At 40.5% G+C, this 22,416-nt stretch overlaps 2 protein-coding genes across 2 annotated transcripts in view; one reads left to right on the forward strand and one right to left on the reverse strand.

Moving 5' to 3' along the window:
- LOC129767727 (sushi, von Willebrand factor type A, EGF and pentraxin domain-containing protein 1) overlaps window positions 1-22,416 on the forward strand; it is a 152,437-nt gene that overhangs the window by 45,856 nt on the left and 84,165 nt on the right. The gene's annotated exons all lie outside the window — the stretch shown is intronic.
- Window positions 2,869-3,774, reverse strand: LOC129767744 (uncharacterized). The gene is made up of 2 exons (XM_055768907.1): window positions 3,345-3,774; window positions 2,869-3,288 (listed from the first exon to the last, which is right to left on the reverse strand). Exons 1-2 carry the CDS (start codon window positions 3,722-3,724, stop codon window positions 3,162-3,164), a joined length of 507 nt encoding a protein of 168 aa, XP_055624882.1. The 5' UTR covers window positions 3,725-3,774; the 3' UTR covers window positions 2,869-3,161.

The following is a 22,416-nucleotide window of genomic DNA, read 5'->3' on the forward strand; positions in this document are numbered from 1 at the left end:
TTTTCGTATTTTAAAATTTATAAATATAAAAATATTTAAAAGAAATAATAAATGAGGTGTTGCCGTATTTTCATTGAATTTCTGGATTTCTGGATTTGAATTTCTGAATTCCTAAATTTCAAAATTCCTTAAGCTTTGAAATTTGAATTTTTTGAATTTTTGAATCTTTGAATTTTTGAACCTTTGGATTCTTTGAATTCTTTGAGTTTTTTTAATTCTTTGAATTCTTCTTCTTGTTTTGAATCTTTGAATCTTTCAATATTTTTTTCTGATTCCTGATATACGATTTCTGATGGCTGCCTCTTAATGCCTACCTCTGAATTCAACCTACCTCTGAATACCTTAATACCTACCTCTGAATTCAACAGTATCTATTCCTGTTGAATAACCTTACACATCTCGGAAGCTATATAATAAACGATACACAAATTCACGAGTTGACACTTACCAAGTTGTGAAAGACCACATGATTGTCCAAAAACGACAACGGAAGTCAGACGAATGTCAGAATAGAGCCCAATTTTCAGCCAAGCCTTGTGCTCTCTCGAATGGAAAGTGACACTTACGATTCGTTCGTTCATTGCTTTTTATTTCCCCATTACCGGCACAAGTGTGTCCAAAGATACAAATCGAAGCAAATTTAGAAACAATGGCGTCCGGCCTTCGTCGGGTCTATTTAGCGAAAAAAAAAAGTTCAAGCAAAGCCCGGCTGCTTAATTTTAATCGAATGACTGTATGACGAAATTCTGTTACCGTCTGTTTTGTATAACAAACAGACGTAACGACTCCCGCCTCCGGTAAATCACCACGGAGGCAAGCGATTTCACTGCTCTAAAATTAGTTTGCACCCCGTTTGCACAGCGCAAGCGTTTTGAATTTCGTGATCGTGTCGCGCCGATATTTGAAACAATATGCACAACATTTGCATGGGGCCGATAATTGGAACCGCCTCCGCAGACTCCCGCATTGGTTTGGTGTGGTCATTTTCAACAATCGATTTCTTTGTTTGGCATTCGAAACAGGGCCTTAATTGATTTGGAACTGGAAAAGGGCAACCTGCGGAGTTACACCACTTGAATAAATTCGGCATTGTATCAGCTGTCAAACGAACACTTTGTCGGGGGGTCCTTATAAGTCCAACTGTCACACTCACGAGGTGAGTGTGTCACCGTTTGATTCCGGCTTCATCTATCACTCCGTCGATGGCCATTTATTGCACTTAGCGTGCCGCTAATTTGGAAACCTGTTTGCCGAAGAGCATCGCCACATTGTGCGCACATGGCTACCGGAAAGGTCAGCCGCAATGCGTTTTCCTTTTCTACTCACTATTTTCAACCGGCTTGCAAACACCTCCATAACAACTCTACTTACCCATCACTGACACAGTTCATCTTCAGCCTACTTCGATGGCACGATGGCACCCCGGAATTGGTGGCATTTGAAGCCAATGAGTGATGCGAATGAGTGCTTATCGATTTTTCAAATGTCAAATGTTCGCAAATGGATTCTGCAAACGTTGCCCTCTTTTACAGCGTGCTTTTTTTATTTCCCCATTGTTTTGCTTTTCCGCGCTAATTGGGTGATTTCGTTAATCGTCTTCACTCGACTCTTCGCAGCCGGGGATTACTGAGAAGAAAACTTCCATTTAAATTGAAAATTAAGCACTCTTTCTTTCTGTTGATCCCCGCTTGAAGATGCCAGCGACGGTGACGTATTCTTCGAACCCCATTTGAATTTGACACAGCCGCTCGTAAACCACACACTCAAACAGTCGCAGCCGCAGCCGGATTGTGTCAGTGACCGCGGCCAACTTTCACCCGAAACGGGCCGCAATTGGTGTGGCGCGGTCGGCGTATTACATTTGCGTCTTCGTGAGATACCGATTTGCACCTCTTCGGGGCGTCATCATCTGGTGCTCGTGGAAGCAAGCAGCGGGATGAGGCGAAAGTCGGCAGAATGTCCAAAGTTATTGAAGCGATGGAAAAGGTGACAATTGTTCCGTTTGAAATGCTGTTGTAAGTCATTGTTTTTATAGGGCAACCAATTTTATGATATTGCTCTACATTCTATGTGATTCCAAGGAACTCTGCTGTCCTGAATGTGAATCAGAATCTGTAATCAATACTAATTACAGTCAACTTTCCCTTACTTCCCTTGTAAAATCACCTAAGAACTTTTCTGAGTGAACAAAGAATCCAACCTCAATATCTCTCCTGAAAGTGCCAAGTATACAAGATTCAATTTGCTTTCAGATTTTCTTTAATGCAGCGTTTCTTGGGGTGGAGATCACTTCCGAGATGCACTTAAAACCAATCAATACCGAAGTCAATTACTGAGTTTATTCTCTAATAAGTCTGAAAGATTTCACAAACCAATTGAAATACGATCGATTCCCAAATTGATTGTTGTCGAAGCCCAATCGATTTTCAAACCGATTATAATTTTATCGATTCCCTATTCTGAACTGAACAATTCCCAGATTCATTGTTTTCTAATCTATTCCAAAATCGATTGTCATCTCATCGTTTGCCAATTCTGTTAACCTTATCGATTGTCATAATTTTGATTTTCATTTTATTGTTTCCAAAATCGATTGTTAGATTATCGATGCCCAAATTGATTGTCATATTATTGCCCACATTCCGTTTTGCCTGCCAAGATCGGGTCGATGAAATGTCAACAATCGACCTCAAATGCTGCCACCTTGCAATCGAGTTGTCGACCTTTCATATGCATTCATCGAACAACTTGACGCCACTTTTTCGCCAACATGTGCAAGGCGTCGACCTGCTTGCAGCGCTGCTTCCAGCACTGCTTGCTGCTTGTTTGTATTGGTTTGTTATTGAAAATGAAAAGGAAATACATTGATCGATTTTAATCATTTTATTGAAAAAAAAAATAATAAAAATCCATGTATAATAAAAATAAGGTATATAATGGAATCGGTGCATCCGGGTTGTCTGGATTGACGATTCAAATCCGACTGAGTACATTGATGAATACCTCCTTGCCCTTGATGACACAGATATGTGGCTGAGGAGGATTCTTCAATGTGCGTGAAGCACGGGATCTCCGATGGGGAAAATTGCTCGAAATACTATCGATGGCCAGGTCCTGCTGCTGTTGCTGTTGATGCTGTTCCCCGGAATAGCACCCTGGACTTAAAGGATACTGCTGCGGGAAAGCTGATGCTGTTGGCTGGTGTGACAGAAGTGGAAATAAGCAATGTGGTGATGAGGGAAATCATCTTTCTCATTCGCCGATTGATTGAGTCGGATGTATTCATAGCTGAAACAAAATAAAATGATTAGTAAGTGAAAAGCAGAAATGAATTCCCTACTCACCAGTTGTATGATCCGGATAAAAATGTGAACATTAAAATATTACGTTCGCTTACCTCGCCTATTTTCATTCTACTATACAACGGAATCAGTGCATTCGGGTTCCTCCGGGGTGGTAATTCAGCTGAGCAAGTTGATAAATACCTCCTTGTCGTTGAGTTTTCGTGTCTGAAGAGGATTTTTGAATGTGCGCGAAGCACGGAACCTCTAATGGGGAAAGTTCTTCGCAATACCATACCATGGTCAAATTCTGCTGCTGCTGCTGTTGATGCTGTCCCCCGGCATTGCCAACAGGGGTTGGAGGTTACTGATGCAGGAAAACGGATGTTGTTGGCTGCTGTGATAGAAGTGGAAATCCGCACTGTGGTGATGGGAGAAATCATCTTTCTCACTTACCAATTGATGGAAGCAAACGAGTCGAATGTATTCATAGCTGATAAGACAAGATAAAATAATTAATAATTAAAAAGCCGAAATATATTTCATACTCACCAGTTCTATGATCCATTTGTTTTTGTTTGAGGTGACAGTTTAGCGGAGTGGAAAAAAGAACCACCAGTGATGCCATTTGGTTTGTTTAATTATTCAGTATTTTCGACTAACGAACTATCCGCGTTGACGATATTGGGGAATAGGCATGACAGTATGGATTTGCAGAAGGAATGAATACACTTTTAAAATGAAAATTATGAATGAACATGATTTTTCCTTAAGCAAATTAGTACTCTATGTAAGTGAAAATCACCATTGCCTGCAAGTGGTAAAAAAAACGTCATAAAAAAATATGTTTTTAGATAAGTTTATATTATAATGACAAGTTTTTTTGAGAATATCTGAACGTCTAATAATTCAAATTAGGGTCATGACAACTACTTTAAGTAGAAAAAAATATGCAAAGAAAAAAAATTCATACAAATTTTAGCAAATATAAACTGATTCGGGCCGACTAATATGATAGAGAATAGTTTGCCTCATACAAACTAATGCTGTATCCAGATGTCGATACCTAATCGTCGTCATCGTGAATACCCACAATCCAATCGACGAAAAAACCATCGACCTAACAACGACCGTAACGCTGTTACCTATTCACGATGACGACGATTAGGTATCGACATCAGATTTCTAAATCATATCATATTATCGATTACCTAATCGATTTTCATTTTGTCGGTTCTCAAATCCACAGCTTATGGCTCATCTTATCGATTCCCAAATCGGTTTTTACCTTATCGATTACCAAATCGCTTTTAACCTTATCGATTCCCGGCTCGATTTTCACTTCGTCGATTTCCAAATCAATGTTCATCTAATCGATTCCCAAATCGGTGTTCATCTTATCGATTCCCAAGTCGGTGTTCATCTTATCGATTGCTAAATCGATGTTCATCTTATCGATTCCTAAATCGATTTTCACTTCATCGATTTTCATTTTATCGAATCCCGATTTTCATCTTATTGATTTTCAAATCGACAGCCTAAGGTTCATCTTATCGATTCCTAAATTGATGTTTACCTTGTCGATTCTCAAATCAACTTTCATATTATCAATCCTCGAATCGACAACTTATGGATCATCTTATCGATTCCCAAATCGATGTTCATCTCATCGATTTCTATCGCATTCTTTACCAAATCGATTTCCATTTTATCCATCCTCAAATAGACAGCTTATGACACATCTCATCGATTTCCAAATCGATGTTCGTCTTATGGATGTCCAAATCGATTTTCATCTTATCGATTCCCGAATCGATTTTCACCTAGTCGATTCCCAAATCGACATCTTATAAATCATCATATCAATTCCAAATCGATGTTCTTATCATTTTCCAAATCGACTTTCATTTTACCGATTCCCAGTTTTTCATCTCATTGATTCTCAAATCGACAGCTTAAGGCACATCTCATCGCTTTCCTAATCGATGTTCATTTCATCGATTTCTATCGGATTCTTTACCAAATCGATTTCCATGTTATCCATCCTCAAATAGACAGCTTATGGTACATCTTATCGATTTCCAAATCGATTTTCATGTTATCGATTGCTAAATCGATGTTCATCTTATCGATTCCTAAATCGATTTTCACTTCATCGATTTTCATTTTATCGAATCCCGATTTTCATCTTATTGATTTTCAAATCGACAGCCTAAGGTTCATCTTATCGATTCCTAAATTGATGTTTACCTTGTCGATTCTCAAATCAACTTTTATATTATCAATCCTCGATTCGACAGCTTATGGCCTATCTCATCGATTCCCAAATCGATTATAATATTATCGATTCTCAAATCGACAGCTTATGGATCATCTTATCGATTCCCAAACCGATGTTCATCTCATCGATTTCTATCGGATTCTTTACCAAATCGATTTCTATTTTATCCATCCTCAAATAGACAGCTTATGTCACATCTCATAGATTTCCAAATCGATGTTCACCTTATCGATTCCCAAATCGATTTTCACCTTATCGATTCCCAAATCGATTTTCACCTTGTCGATTTCCAAATCGATGATCATCTTATCGATTTCTATCGGATTGATTACCAAATCGATTTCGATTTTATCCATACTCAAATAGACAGCTTATGGCACATCTCATCGATTTCCAAATCGATGTTCGTCTTATGGATGTTCAAATCGATTTTCATCTTATCGATTCCCGAATCGATTTTCACCTAGTCGATTCCCAAATCGACGTCTTATAAATCATCATAACAATTCCAAATCGATGTTCTTATCATTTGCCAAATCGACTTTCATTTTACCGATTCCCAGTTTTTCATCTTATTGATTCTCAAATCGACAGTTTAAGGCACATCTCATCGATTTCCTAATCGATGTTCATTTCATCGATTTCTATCGGATTCTTTACCAAATCGATTTCCATGTTATCCATCCTCAAATAGACAGCTTATGGTACATCTTATCGATTCCCAAATCGATTTTCATGTTATCGATTCCCAAATCGGTGTTCATCTTATCGATTGCTAAATCGATGTCCATCTTATCGATTCCTAAATCGATTTTCATTTTATCGAATCCCGATTTTCATCTTATTGATTTTCAAATCGACAGCCTAAGGTTCATCTTATCGATTCCTAAATTGATGTTTACCTTGTCGATTCTCAAATCAACTTTTATATTATCAATCCTCGATTCGACAGCTTATGGCCTATCTCATCGATTCCCAAGTCGATTATAATATTATAGATTCTCAAATCGACAGCTTATGGATCATCTTATCGATTCCCAAACCGATGTTCATCTCATCGATTTCTATCGGATTCTTTACCAAATCGATTTCTATTTTATCCATCCTCAAATAGACAGCTTATGGCACATATCATAGATTTCCAAATCGATGTTCACCTTATCGATTCCCAAATCGATTTTCACCTTATCGATTCCCAAATCGATTTTCACCTTATCGATTCCCGAATCGATTTTCACCTTGTCGATTTCCAAATCGATGTTCATCTTATCGATTTCTATTGGATTGATTACCAAATCGATTTCCATTTTATCCAAACTCAAATAGACAGCTTATGGTACATCTCATCGATTTTCACCTAGTCGATTCCCAAATCGACAGCTTATAAATCATCATATCGATTCCAAATCGATGTTCTTATTATTTTCCAAATCGATTTTCATTTTACCGATTCCCAGTTTTTCATCTTATTGATTCTCAAATCGACAGCTCAAGGCACATCTCATGGATTTCCTAATCGATGTTCATTTCATCAATTTCTATCGGATTCTTTACCAAATCGATTTCCATTTTATCCATCCTCAAATAGACAGCTTATGGTACATCCCACATTCCGTTTTGCCTGCCATGATCGGGTCGATGAAATGTCAACAATCGACCTCAAATGCTGCCACCTTGCAATCGAGTTATCGACCTTTCATATGCATTCATCGAACAACTTGACGCCACTTTTTCGCCAACATGTGAAAGGCGTCGACCTGCTTGCAGCGCTGCTTCCAGCACTGCCTGCTGCTTGTTTGTATTGGTTTGTTATTAAAATGAAATGAAATATTAAAAGGAAAATACATAATCAATTTTAGTCATTTTATTACTCGAAAAAATACGTATTACAAAACAATATGTGTTTGTGATATACAAATAACCACAATACAGCGAAATTTTTAAATCCGGGGTTTCCGGATTGACGATTCGAGTCCAGCTGAGCTCGTTGATAAATACCTCCTGCGTTGATAGTTTTTATTTCCTTGATACACATTTGTGCCCGAGGATTCGATACTGCTGTTGCCGCTGTTGTTGCTGTCCCCGGCATGGGTTTGGAGGATACTGCTGATTGGAATTGCAGATGTTGTTGGCTCCTGTGACAACGGTGAAAATCTGCACTGTTGTTCTTGTTGTTTGGCGACTGGTAATGGGGGAAATCATCTTCCGGCTAGTTTCTATTCATGGCTATAGAAAAGCCAGATGTTTTCACATCATAGTCTGAAAGAAAATGAAATAATTAATGAAAGAAAAAGCGATAACAGTTTCCTTACTCACCAGTTATATGGTCCATTTGTTTTTGTTTGAGATGACAGTTTAGCGGACTACCAGTGATACCATTTGGTATTTTAATTATTCCGTATTTTCGACCAATGAACTATACACTCTTAGGAAAAATTGGTATATATGACGATTTTTGGGTAAATATTACCAATGATTAGTTGATTTTTGCGATATGAATTAAGTGCGCTACACATACAACATCACCGTCATCGTCCCGTCAAATATTCTCTTGGACTTATTCTGCCGACGTCACAATTTCCGGTGATGATGTATGTGAATGTTACCATACGATTTCCATGGGAGAATATTTGACATTTCATTCCTTCACGTTGACTTCACAGTGACGGGACGTTGTATGTGCAGCGCACTTTATTCGTACATATTAGGCGATAACATTAGTAAACAAATGTAAAACCAGCCAGTATAACAGTAATTTTTGAACTATTGTATGCAATTTTAGTCATTTGTTGAACTATCTAAATGCGGTATAAACCACATTACAATGCACATTAACTCGAGGCATGGCCATTGCAGCGTCCAACATCTGATCCTGCATCGATTGAGTTTGATTCTCGGCTACAAATACAGAATGGTTACTACAAACAGCTACGATAGACTACATCAAAGAGCCAGTTCTATGCCCCTTTTCAAAATTGAGTTGAAGCGCAGCGTCAGTGGAAACGGAACCTTCGTTTTGACGATTTCGAAAACATCCAATTGATCGAACCACCGATCACAATCGTCGGAAAATAGTTTATGAAGTTGCCCTTGACCAAATCCGACAATATAGCGGTGGAATTAGAGCTCAACTAGGCTCGTTTTAGTGTCTCGAATTACCCAGATTCCTCATTATTGAAGTAATGTCTTCACTTTCTCCCGCAACAGATGAGCATGGATCATTATTTGGCTGTCCAATATGTATCAATGTTGATTAAAGAACATAAATTGAATTAATTTTCAAGAACGTCACTCACCTGTCTGGGTAAATTCAACCTTTTTCTGTGGAGAAACAATATCGAAAAGTAGTTCCGCTCAACTCAATTATCAGCTAGACAATTAGGTTAATAATGTTCTGTTTACATTTCTTTCACGGTTTCCAGCAATGACAATCGTCAAAGTTACCGATACCGCTTAGTAAAATGTACCAATCATTGGCAGGGATGTATATTGCATCTAACATAGATTTTACATACAGTTGATTTATATTTACAGAAAATATGTACATTCTACTAATGTTTGCCTCACCAATGATTTGGCATATTTTAGTAATCTGTTTTCTGGGTGTAGGCAAGACGGAGAAGTCACAGCATTTCGGTCAATGTTAGGTCGATATTTTGTTCGTCGACTGGATTGTGGGATCTCATCGATTTCCAAATCGATTTTCATCTTATCGATTCCCAAATCGATTTTCATTTTATCGATTCCCCAATCGGTGTTCATCTTATCGATTCCTAAATCTATTTTCATTTCATCGATTTTCACCTTATCGATTCCCAGCTTATAAATCATCATATCGATTCCAAATCGATGTTTTTATCATTTGCCAAATTGATTTTCATTTTATCGATTCCCGATTTTCATCTTATTGATCCTCAAATCGACAGCTCAAGGCACATCTCATGGATTTCCTAATCGATGTTCATCTTATCGATTTTTATCGTATTGATTACCAAACCGATTTCCATTTTATCCATCCTCAAATCGAAAACTTTATGGGGCATCTCCTCAATTCGAAAACCGATTGTTCCTGTTTCATCAAAACGATTTCACTCTAAACCGATAACACTTCCGATGGAAATCATGAACTGAAATAGTTCTCAATCCCACCTATTCCATAGAATTCAGAAACATATAAATCTTTCTCCTTTTACAGTTTTGCATTTGCAATAGTGTTCAAGTCCGGGGATTGCGGAGGTGTTTTGAGTTGATTGGAACATTGAAGAGTCATTATTCGGTTGGAAGTAGTAATCACGAGGGAGACCCAATTTCTGAACGGGAGACTGCAGGTTACGTTCCAGGAATATCAATTAAGCCATCTTGTCCATCACCGAAGCGATAAACTCCATGGTTCCAGTTCTAGAAGCCACCAATGTACCATACATCAACTGACTACCGCCGCCGTGTTTTACTGTGGGAGCCAAATTCTGATCCTGGTTACCTCCACACCATCTGTCTTCTTTCCGATTCAAAGAGATTGGTTTTGGCCTCAACCGTATTAACAGTCCTTGTTCCAGAACTCCTTAGGTCTGTTTACACATGCCTTAGCAAACTGTAGTCGTTTTTTTTCATATTCATCTTTGAGATGAAATTCTTTTCACGACAAAAACGACCAAATTCTGCATATTTTCATACTTCCGTCTAGCCGTTTCTTCTCGATTAATCAATAATTCACGAAAACTTAGAGAACCATTTAGACGCTTCACATCGTTCACAATCATGTCACTCCCAGCAAAATTGGTACAATAAAATAAAAAGGTAATCCATCTTATCGCACTTCTTCCAAAAGCTAAATTTTGAGCTCAAACTTTTTTTTGCGCTTCAATTGTTTCTCCTCGCTCTGCATGAATCGAATTGACACAGATCCAATGGGAGAAAACAATTCCTCATTCCTGGAGCTGGAACAATCCACCATCATCATGTGACACCGTTTGAGACCGGAGGAAGGCTGCCATAATACTTCTTCGGCATCCCGTACCCAATTCGCTTTAACTTCTGCAGAAAATGCCAATCGTGGCGAAGACGAACGCGGTGGACAGACGAAATATGTGCGCTGCATTCACAACAAATCGAATCGCATGATGATGATGGCATGACTGATGGAGCGGCCCGGCCGCTGTCAACGCGCGACGCCGAAGTGAAATCGCGGCAGACCGTTAGAGCGGAGCGCCCCGAAGGGCCGTCACCCGGCCTGGAGTCGTACACGTAAGCGACGACGACGACCGGGTGACACATATAATTTCAATTTGGTCACGTCTCCTACCGCCTAACCCAGAGCCACGGCCTACTTTGGCGTTGTTGATAGAGCGAGTGCCGAGCGACAATGTCCCCCGAGTCCGCTTCCATGCTTTTGACACTGTTCATCCCTCGATGACATCAGAACATCAGGTAGGATGACAATTGAACGATCTACAACAATGTATTGCAGAATGTGTGTTTACATGAAAGGTGTTATCCGTCACGGTTTCCGCACACGGATCACTGCTGCTGTCCGGCTCGACTCATTTTCATGGTCATTTCCATCTAGTCTGTTAAGGTTTATCCGGTCGGATGAGATGACCGATGGCGAGACGGGGTGCCAGGTTTTCCCTAACTGGAGCGTGACGCCCTTTGCATTTCACCGCATGCACACCAGTAATTGGATTCTGCAAGTGGTATTTACACTGTGAATGAGATCACAAGAAGAATAAAATAAATCACTTTCCCTCCCGTGCAAAAATAGATCGTTTGGGAATTTCTCTGACAGCAAACAGAGAACAGCGAAAGCGTGTGGGTTCCACAAAGAGATCCACGAAAAAGCATGTCAAACAAATTGCTTCTCTCAGCCATTCAGTTGTCAAATTCCAGCCGTGTGTTTTCCCACCGCTGATCTTATTTTTGTGGTATAATGTATTGTTCAGTTTTGCGGTGTACACTTCCTGAAGATCATACATCCACGCACACATATACACCTGGAGCTTCATTGTTATTGCTTTGGGTGAAACAATAAAACCCACGCGATGCTGTTAGACACAAACGGACACACGAGAAAGGTGAATGATTCTTTCGATTTGCCAAGTGCGCACCGCGGCACATGTTCGGATGTGTTTCGTCGGCGGCTGCCCTCTTTTCGCCGACGCAACGGCGAACAGATCGATCCACGGCAAAAGATCCGAGCGTGTCTTGTGTAAATATTGCGTAAGCCTCGCTAGACTCGGTTGTATGCTCTTCTTTGCGCCTTCAAAATAATAATAAATTTGCGAAAAGCCTCAGATGCTTCCAGGAAGGTTTCGGTGAATCATTAAACAAATTACAGAATCCAACTACCAATTTGACAGTTTCGACAGTGTGACTGACCGACTTTTTGGGCAACTTTCCCATAACCTCACAGGGGTCACGATCCTCCTTCTTCTTCTGAACTTCTTGTAGCACGACGAAATATTAAGAAACTCTCGGTACTCTGGACACCCGCGAGCCGCGGGTCATTCTACACTGGCGAGTACTCCAAGGCGCGGAGGCTCGAGCGAACTTATGCAACCTTTGAACGTTTGTTTTTACCGCTTTTCGCCACATTTACAATTTATTCCTCACGCCACCATACCCAACCGAAAATTGATCGAACGCAAGCCGGAGGCTGTGGAGCAAGATTTCCCCGAACCGAACCGGTTTAGGTTGGAGCCGGCCAGCAAAAAGGGTTTGTGGCCCAGTTTTGCGCGAGTTCTGTGTTATGTGTGTTTCTGAGCCCATTATTATTCGGTCGGCCCTAAATGGGCGGCTGGGTGTGCAATTTTAAAATGTGCAAACCAATTCTGTGCCGTCGTGAATGTTAATTAAAAATCCTTCTCGGAACACCGAAGCATCGGAAAAGTTCAAGTACGAAGCGAAATATCAAAACAAAACACACTCAACTCGTCGGCAACCGGAAGGGAGTTGAAATCGAACCCCCCAAAAACATCACTTTTAATGTGCGAAACTATTGCGTAATCCGAACGTTATATTGGGAACGCCATATACAACATACAGATATGGAGAAAAAACAATCCGTGGTAACGAAACCGAAAGTCCATAATTTGGAGCGGTTGCTACTTTGTTTGCTGCCGTGTATTGTAGCTGTCAAATTTATAATTCCGTCGGTAGCGTTTGGTAGCGATCGTTGTTTTCTTTATTATTATTATTTTCATGGGGGCAATTATTGTGCGCTCACTTGCGATGCACACACCTTTCATTTACGGCACGTGAAGTAGGCCATGAGTGTGTGCTGCTGCTGCTGTTGTTGTTGTTGTTAGGTAAGGCTAGATAACAATCGATTTGTTTGGTCGCCGCCGCTGTGACGTTACAAGTGCTCTGGCAACACTTGTAATCAGACTCGATTATTGGCGATAGATTTTTTTTTCCCACTTATACATTTCGTGGGATTATTGTTACGGTTGTTGTTCTTTGTTGCACAGCGAGAAAATAGAATCCTCCATGATGCAGTAGCGGTAACGAAGCCGTTATGTAGACGATTGTTAGCCGTGATCATAGGTCGGAGTAATACATGGTGGGACGAAGGAACTTGCTGATTTATATATTCAATCAAGAAAGTATTGTTCTGGAATACGCTGACGGTAGTTCGCTTTGAAAATGTACTTCTTCCAGTGGCAAGATTTCGATGAGATTAAAAAATTATAGGAGGTTGTGTCCAAGATACGACCGCATTGTTGACGTAGAACTACGCTGTTATTTCATATAAGTCGCTTGTTTATAACTTCGGATATTATTCTATAATGCTGTGAAATTTTAGAAACAACCGCTTAGTAGAACAATCTCTGAAATGGTTTTTTCATTGTAGAATCAGTTGACGATAATTGATTGATGATTCATTCTTGTCCTCGCTGAACAATACACTAACTGATCGTATGTCGCAATTTATTTCATGTCAATGCATTGAAAATTTACCTCGAACACTATTCCGGTGGCTACAGTCGATTATATACATGTTGCACCAGCATCATTATTCCACATCTCATAACTACATCAATATATCTTTGGCACCGCATGGAAACAACAACAATGACAACACTTGCAAGTATGAAATGGTCGGTGTTAAGTCAGAGGGGACCAAGTCGCAAAATTGAAAATTTCGAGTTATTGATTACATTTGATTAAGCATTATGTAAGCTACATACCACATTTATCAGATTTGAAAAATCACACATACAGCAGGAATAACGGATTGAAATTGTTATTATTGATCATCGAAAATCCCTCATAATATGCAGTCAGAGCGGACCATATACCATTTACCATGGCGAAATGGCTCTATATCATGTGCAGACAGAGTGGACCATGTGACAATCATTTGTATATTGAATTTAAAGAATATCCAAGCGCCGAATTCAAACCAACAAGACATTTTCTTGAAGCTAATAGGTTAGGTACCTTGTCGAAATGTGCTTGAACCCGTTAGTGTAAAATGTGCACAATCTGAGTATATCAAAACATAAACTTGGTCCACTTCGACTGAACGGATCAGTGAAAAATGCTGGTCTCCAGTGTGAATGATCGCAAAATGTACTATTTCAGAATGCGATTTAGGCTGTAGCGAAGACAATGAAAAATTGTATCATTCTATTGACGAATACTGTCTAAGATGATTGAAAATGGGAAGTTTCTGCTTTAACTTGTTTACCGTGCAATCATATTCAGATGTAAGAGACTTTTAGGCTGCACGCACCCAAATGTTTATGCAGTTCCAAACACACAATCCTTCTCGCTCTAATATTTCATAGCAGAATGGCACACTTTGACTCACAACTGTTAATTGATTGAGGAATATTTCGAAATTGTTCAGTCATAGTGAACCAACTCTTAAAAAATGCTTCATTTGGATCAGTCAAAGTGGACTATGTACGTATAGGCAACCAAATAACTGCCTTTTTCGGCATGATACTTGATGTTTTTTACAACTATCATACGTCAAAGTATTGCCAGAGAGTAGCTAACATTTCTGAGAACAATATTGAACAAAAAAAAATAATGCTTTGAAAACTGCAGAGCATTAAACTTCATGTTCGTTTTTCTCGAAATCATAAAAATGTCACATGGTCCGGTCTGACTTAACAACGACCAAATATCATGCTACATGTTATTTAGTTTGCCTCAGTGAAATCGGATCTTTAGGCATCGTTCGTACAACGTAAACCAAGCGCCAAACAAGCGTTCGCCATAGTATGCATGCAGAGCCATGTATTGGTGGCTTAAAACTACTAGGAATATAAGCACTTCTATTGGCTCCGGATAAAGTTGCATTACTTTCTCATGCTCGAGACAAGCGCAGCTGTCATCCTTAGTGGAGGAAGTTTTGCTACCGGCAAGCGAAACCTAATCACATACAAAATTCCAGAACGACATCTAATTTCTTGGTGACTAAATAAGCGAAATAAACTCTTTTTGTTAATATCAACAACCTCGGAAACAGTACCGTCATACGAAACCAAATTACAGGAAAAGTTCCAGAACATTTATTTTCTTGGTGAGCCGACGATAGCCTAGCTTGATGATTCCCCACACAATTGTGTAGCTCAGAAACATTAATGCAATGGTGTCAGTTTGATGCAAAGATTGCAATGCCAGAGACATCAGCGAGTGAATAATTTGGTGGCATCCACAGCTCAACCCGAAACGAAATTGCAGGTTACTGTAGTTTTAGCTAATTAGACTTAAGTTAATAATTATGTAGTTATAATAAAGGGTGTGTCACATCAAATTGCATCACGGAAAAAACGCTGTAGAAATTTAATTTTTAGGAATTATATCTTCAGCTTTCGCTTATAATCAGATAAGAGTGTATAGATCACGTTGGCCATGCTTCACTGTCAATTTTTCGTAAATTTGGAAAAATGTCGTCGAACGAAAAAGAGCGTCGTGAATAAATCCTGCGCACTCATTTCGAGAATCCGGAGTTGTCACATCGGGACATCGGTAAGATGCTGGGAATTGTCCAATCCACGGTCAGCAGAGTACTAAAACGATACTTCGAGAACCTAACCATCGACCGGAAGGTGAAGAACGGCAAAAATGGATGCTCCGTCAGTGAAAAAGATCACAAGCGCGTAGTTAAGCAGTTTAGACGTGATCCGAGAAGTTCGGTCCGGGATGTCGCCAATAAGCTGAATTTGTCAAATTCATTCGTCCAGCGGACCAAGCAGCGGGAGGACCTGCGTACATACAAGGTTCAGAAGGCTCCTAACCGCGACGAAAGGCAAAACATGGTGGGGAAGACGCGAGCCCGGAAGCTGTACACCGAAATGCTGACGAAGCCGCATTGCCTGGTAATGGACGACGAAACCTACGACAAAGCGGACTTTCGTCAGCTGCCGGGCCTGTTGTTCATCTCCGCAGAGGACAAATTCAGCGTTCCGGAGTAGATTCGCAAGCAGAAACTATCCAAGTTTGCCAAAAAGTACATGGTGTGGCAATCGATCTGCTCTTGCGGAAAGCGTAGCGCCCCCTTCGTGATGACCGGCACGGTAAACGGGCAGGTTTACCTTAAGGAGTGCCTACAGAAGCGCTTACTACCACTATTGAAGCAGCACGAGGGCCCGACCATCTTCTGGCCGGATCTCGCTTCGTGCCACTATTCAAAGGACGTGTTGGAGTGGTACGAAGCCAACGGGGTCACCTTCGTGCCAAAGGAAATGAACCCGCTCAACGCGCCGGAGCTTCGCCCAATAGAGAAATATTGGGCGATTATGAAGCAGGCCCTCCGGAAGAACCCAAAAGTTGTCAAATCGGAGGCGGAGAAAATGGATTTCTGTTCAAAAAAAACTACAACTTGACCTTGTACAGAACCTTATGGACGGGGTAAAGAGCAAGGTGCGAGCATACGGGCTTGGGCTCGAAGTATGAATAAAAAGAAAATGCCAAAAGTTGTTTAATAGTTTTTATTTTACTGTCTAAAATTTTCAAAAGGATCGGTCTACTGGGCGAATTTCTACAGCGTTTTTTCCGTGATGCAATTTGATGTGACACACCCTTTATTTATAATATATTCAAATAGTTTTAAAATGTATTGCTTGATGGTGGCTCTTTATCCACTTGAGCCTAATTAAATCAATAAAGGAAAAAAAACCCGAAACGAAGACATGTGATGACGCAAAACAAAGAAGAACAAGTGATGTTCATTGGTAGAGACGTCGGTTAATCGTTCGATTAATTCAAATAATCGAATATCTGAAGTTATAATCGATTAATTTTGTATCGAATAATTTGAAATCAAATTATGAATACATCGAATAATTGTCACTGTAATCGCAATTAATGAAAGGAGGAATCTTTCTCAAGGTTAATGCATTTGTAGACTAACAATTAGGCTATATAATTTTTGTTATCCAACATTTTTTATCAAACCATCTAACATCGACAACCCGATAGACCACGCGACCAGAATGACAACGTGATACGTGATTATTTCAAGAAATAAATACTCGTTCGATTAATCGAATATTGAAAGACAATTATTCGAATGAATCGAATATTGAAAAATGCCCCAACGATTAATCGATAATCGAATAAATGAAAAATTTAGACATCACTATTCATTGGTTTGAATACAGAACGAGACTGACTGTTTGCCTCAGCGAGATCCACTGTTTATACTCTAGGCGAGTATTCCCCTTCATTCTTCTTCTTTTCGTTTGTTCATGGAGACTCTAAATCCTACGATTTCCCCTTCGTTGCTCGTCGATTATTGCTCGATATTGACAGCTCTGTTCGGGAAAGCACACAAATGGACAGAACAAATGTATGGAAAAATGGAAACGCTTAAAGTTTTCATGAATTTTAACCATTTACAAACCAGGGGATTCTAATGTATAGCATATATTAAACAAATCTAAGGGAATTTCCGATCCGTTTAGTATGTAAATCGCCAGAATCCGTTAGCGGCAAAAATAGTTATTTTTTTTTTTTTTATTTAAATCGTTTATTTTTACAGGCTCAGTTACATAGGTTTAAAGGAGCCGAACTCCTTACTGTATTGTTACTAGTATATATACATTTTTCCTTAATTCTAATGTTAATAATATAGGAAACCGATTACTCGCGGTCAACTCGAGTTTAGAAGGGTGACATATTTTCTTCAGGAAAAGGAGGGGATATGAGGATATGTTGACATTGATCACACTCACACTCTCAATCACACTCTCAATCACACTCATCACACTCAATTCTTAAACCTATCTTATATCTAATATGTATTTACATTTCATCTTATTCTTAAGAAGGGATCCGATCTCTCACAAAGGAAAAGGAAAAGGAAAAACTAAGGGTATAAGGACAATCACACACGAAGATCGATAGCTTTAAGGAATACATATATTTGGGACATGTAATCAAGGTCTAACCGAGCCAACACGTCTCTCACCGGCACATTGGGCTGCCTTCCTCGGGCCCGAAGGGTGACTACTAAATTCGATCTGGCGACAAGATACAGCTCGCACGACCAAACAACGTGCTCGATGTCGTGGTAACCTTGGCCACAAACACAAAGATTGTTGTCGGCAAGATTAATACGAAAGAGTAGCGCATCTAACGAACAGTGATTGGACATGAGTCGGGAGAAGGTGCGAATAAAGTCCCGGCTCAAGTCCAGACTTTTGAACCATGGTTTGAGGCTAACCTTAGGGATAATCGAGTGGAGCCACCGGCCCAATTCATCTTCGTTCCATTTGCGTTGCCAGTTAACTATGGTATTTTTGCGGACTAAAGAATAAAATTCATTGAAGGCGATTTGACGCTGATAAATATCGCCTTCAATTGCACCTACCTTTGCTAATGAGTCAGCCCTCTCATTACCCAGAATTGAGCAATGTGAAGGGACCCAGACAAAGGTAATGACATAACAGCGTCTGGATAAAGCACTCAAAATTTCTCGTATTCTCTCAAGGAAGTACGGCGAGTGCTTTTCCGGCCTCACTGAACGGATAGCTTCGACAGAGCTAAGACTATCCGTTACAATGTAATAGTGTTCAACAGGTCGTGAGGCGACGCTGTCCAGCGCCCAGTGTATCGCTGCCAATTCAGCAATATACACTGAGCAAGGATTCTGAAGACTGTGTGAGGTGCTAAAAAATTCGTTGAACACTCCAAATCCTGTGGACTCATTCATAGAGGACCCATCAGTAAAGTACATATTATCACAATTGATATCCCCATACTTTGCATCGAAGATCGTTGGAACGATCCTCGATCGAAGATAATCTGATGTTCCATGGATATCCTGCTTCATGGACAGATCAAAATGCACAGAGGAATTGATGTAGTCAGGAAAACAAACACGGTTGGGAATATACGAAGAAGGATCAACCTGCATGGAGACGAATTCATGATATGAGCTCATGAATCCAGAATGAAAATTTAGCTCGATCAGCTGCTCAAAATTTCCGATCACCAATGGGTTCATAACCTTACACCGGATGAGGAACCGAAGAGATAATAAATTGAAGCGATCTTTTAGTGGGAGTAGGCCTGCCAAAACCTCGAGACTCATGGTATGCGTTGAGGGCATACATCCCAACGCGATACGGAGACAAAGATACTGAATTCGCTCGAGTTTAATGAGGTGTGTTTTGGCAGCTGATTGAAAACAGAAACTGCCATACTCCATCACTGAGAGAATAGTTGTTCGATACAACATTATAAGATCTTCGGGATGGGCTCCCCACCAGGTGCCGGTAATTGTACGGAGAAAGTTTATTCTTTGTTGACATTTTTTACTCAGATACCTAATATGGGCCCCCCAAGTACATTTAGAGTCGAACCAGACCCCAAGATACTTGAATGACATAGCATGAGTGATCGGTTTACCCAAAAGTTGAAGCTTTGGTTTTGCTGGTTTATGCTTCCTAGAAAAAACCACCATCTCTGTTTTCTCCGTGGAGAATTCGATCCCTAGCCCAATGGCCCAGGTTGAAAAATTGTTCAAAGTATCTTGTAAGGATTCTTGCAGGTCGGATTCGTTTGATCCTACGACAGACACCACTCCATCATCTGCAAGTTGTCTTAGGCTGCAATTTTGTGTAAGGCAATTGTCAATGTCGCTTACGTAGAAGTTGTACAAAAGGGGGCTTAAACATGAGCCCTGGGGGAGGCCCATGTAGGAGACCCGATTTACTGTCGAATCCCCGTGAGAAAAGTTCAACTGTTTCTCACAAAGCAAGTTATATAACATATTATTCAACAGAGGCGGCAGACCCCGAGAGTGTAATTTGTCTGACAAAACCTCTATTGAAACAGAATCAAAGGCCCCCTTTATGTCCAAGAATACTGAAGCCATTTGTTTTTTCCCGGCGTAAGCCATTTGAATTTCTGAAGAAAGCAACGCAAGACAATCATTCGTCCCCTTGCCCCTGCGGAACCCATATTGTGTATCTGAGAGTAGGCCATTCGTTTCAACCCATCGATCAAGGCGAAACAAGATCATTTTCTCCAACAATTTCCGTATACAAGACAGCATTGCTATTGGGCGGTACGAATTGAAGTCGGACGCGGGTTTTCCGGGTTTTTGAATAGCTATAACTCGTACTTGTCTCCAATCATCTGGAACAATATTATGCTCCAGAAACCGATTGAATAAGTTCAACAAGCGATGTTTCGCCACATCAGGGAGATTTTTCAGCAAGTTGAACTTAATTCTATCCGATCCCGGAGCAGAATTGTTACATGAAAGGAGAGCAAGAGAGAATTCTACCATCGAAAACTCGGAATCAAGATCGCACCTATCTTGTGGTATATCTCGAATAATTCTTTGCACTGGAGCGGAATCGGGACAAACCTTTCGTGCAAAATTAAAAATCCATCGATGTGAATATTCCTCGCTTTCATTGGATGAAGAGCGATTTCTCATGTTTCGAGCCACTTTCCATAATTTTTTCATTGACGTTTCTCGTGACAAACCTCCCACGAAATTTCGCCAATAAGCACGTTTTTTCCCTTTGATCATGTTTTTAAATTGATTTTCAAGGTCCAAATACTTCTGAAAATTTTCAGGGGTTCCACGTTTCCGAAAAGCTTTAAATGCATTCGATTTATCTCCATAAAGCTTGGAACACTGGCCATCCCACCATGGATTGGGAGGCCTTCGACGAATAGTGGAACCTGGGATGGGTTTCGTTTGAGCGCGAACCGCGCTGTCATATATCAAACGAGAAATGAAGTTATACTCCTCCAATGGAGGCAAACCATCTCTGGAATTGATGGCTAGAGCAATCGCGTCCGCATATTTTTTCCAGTCAATGTGTCTTGTGAGGTCGTATGTCATGTTTATTGATTCAGAAGAATTCAACCCATTGGTGATAGAAATTTTGATTGGCAAGTGGTCACTACCGTTGGGATCCTGGATTACATTCCACTTGCAATCTAACGATAGTGAATTCGAGCAAAGCGAGAGGTCAAGAGCACTTGGTTTAGCAGGAGGTTTAGGTACACGTGTTGTTTCCCCAGTGTTCAAAACGGTCATATTGAAGCTGTTACAAAGGTCATATATCAACGATGAACGATTGTCGTCGTACTGTTCCCCCCAGGCAGTTCCGTGAGAGTTGAAGTCTCCCAAGATTAATCGTGGCTCAGGAAGGAGTGAGCACATGTCAACAAGTTGCTTGCGGCTAACCGCAGCTCTCGAAGGCCAATACAAGCTGACTATACAGAGGTCTTTGCCTCTGATGTTTGCATGACAAGCAACAGCTTCGATCCCTCCAGTAGGTGGAAGGTCAATTCTAAAAAATGAGTGACACTTATTGATCCCCAATAGTACCCCTCCGTATCTGTCATCACGGTCCAAGCGTATTATATTAAAATCGTGGAAAAAGAGATCATTTTGAGAAGAGAGCCAGGTTTCGGATAGAGCAAAAACATCACAATTGAGTTTATGAATTAGAAATTTGAATGTATCCAATTTAGGGATAAGACTACGACAATTCCACTGTAAAACAGTGATATCTCCGACCTCTCTATTTAAATTAGACATCAAGAGAGATAATCATTGCAAGGAGGGGCCATGTTTGCATCAATTGCTGCAAAATTGTCTTTAGTACTGGAAGCATTGCGGTGACAATGGTTCTGATGGAGTCGGAAACATTAAAACACGTGAAGATTTGATCCACAAGGTCAGACAACTTTATAAATCCCGATTGGGAAGTTGAACTTGACGGAAAAACAGGGACAGTTGGGGTTTTTGATGTCCCCTCGAGTGCTGGGTCGTTCGAAGGTGAACTATTACCACGGAGGCCAGGAGGGACCTGATTTTGCTTATCCGCTGCACTCGATTTTTTGGGCAAGCTAACAGGGGGTATCACCGGAGGGACTTGTCCTTGAACTTTGGGAGTGGTCACATTTTTGCGCCGGGGATTCCCTTGAGAAATAAACGGCGTGCCCCCGTTAGCTGTATCCGCTTCCATTTCGTCAACTGGCAACGTAGCGAAGACATTGTGTGTATTGATTGGTTGTTGTTCTTGAGCCAGTGGAGAAGCGCCCTTCAAAATTTCTGCGAAAGTGCGTTTAGAGCGTTCCCTCAAAGAGCGCTTCTGTTTCTCCCAGCGAGCCTTGTATGTTTCACAAGCTGAGAGCACGTGTGGGGATCCCCCGCAATATGGACACTTATGCTCAGTCGCACTGCAGGATTTCCCCTCATGTTGTTCTCCGCAAGTGGCACATCGTTCTTTATTGGCACAATAAGCAGCCGTGTGACCAACTGACTTGCACTTTAGACAAGTCATTGGCTTTGGAATAAAAAGTCGCACGGCTAACCTCAATTTATCTACCATCACGTAGTCAGGGAGAGCTGAACCAGCGAAGGTG

The sequence above is a fragment of the Toxorhynchites rutilus genome, chromosome 1 (assembly GCF_029784135.1).
Source record: "Toxorhynchites rutilus septentrionalis strain SRP chromosome 1, ASM2978413v1, whole genome shotgun sequence".
Taxonomy (NCBI): Eukaryota; Metazoa; Arthropoda; class Insecta; order Diptera; family Culicidae; genus Toxorhynchites; species Toxorhynchites rutilus.

Bases quoted from the DNA above. Each gene is read 5' to 3' on its own strand.
- LOC129767744 (XM_055768907.1), bottom strand. From the start codon at position 3,724: ATGATTTCTCCCATCACCACAGTGCGGATTTCCACTTCTATCACAGCA. The intron at 3,289-3,344 runs GTGAGTAGGGAA...ATTTTGTTTCAG, and splicing joins TTATCCGGATCATACAACTG to CTATGAATACATCCGACTCA.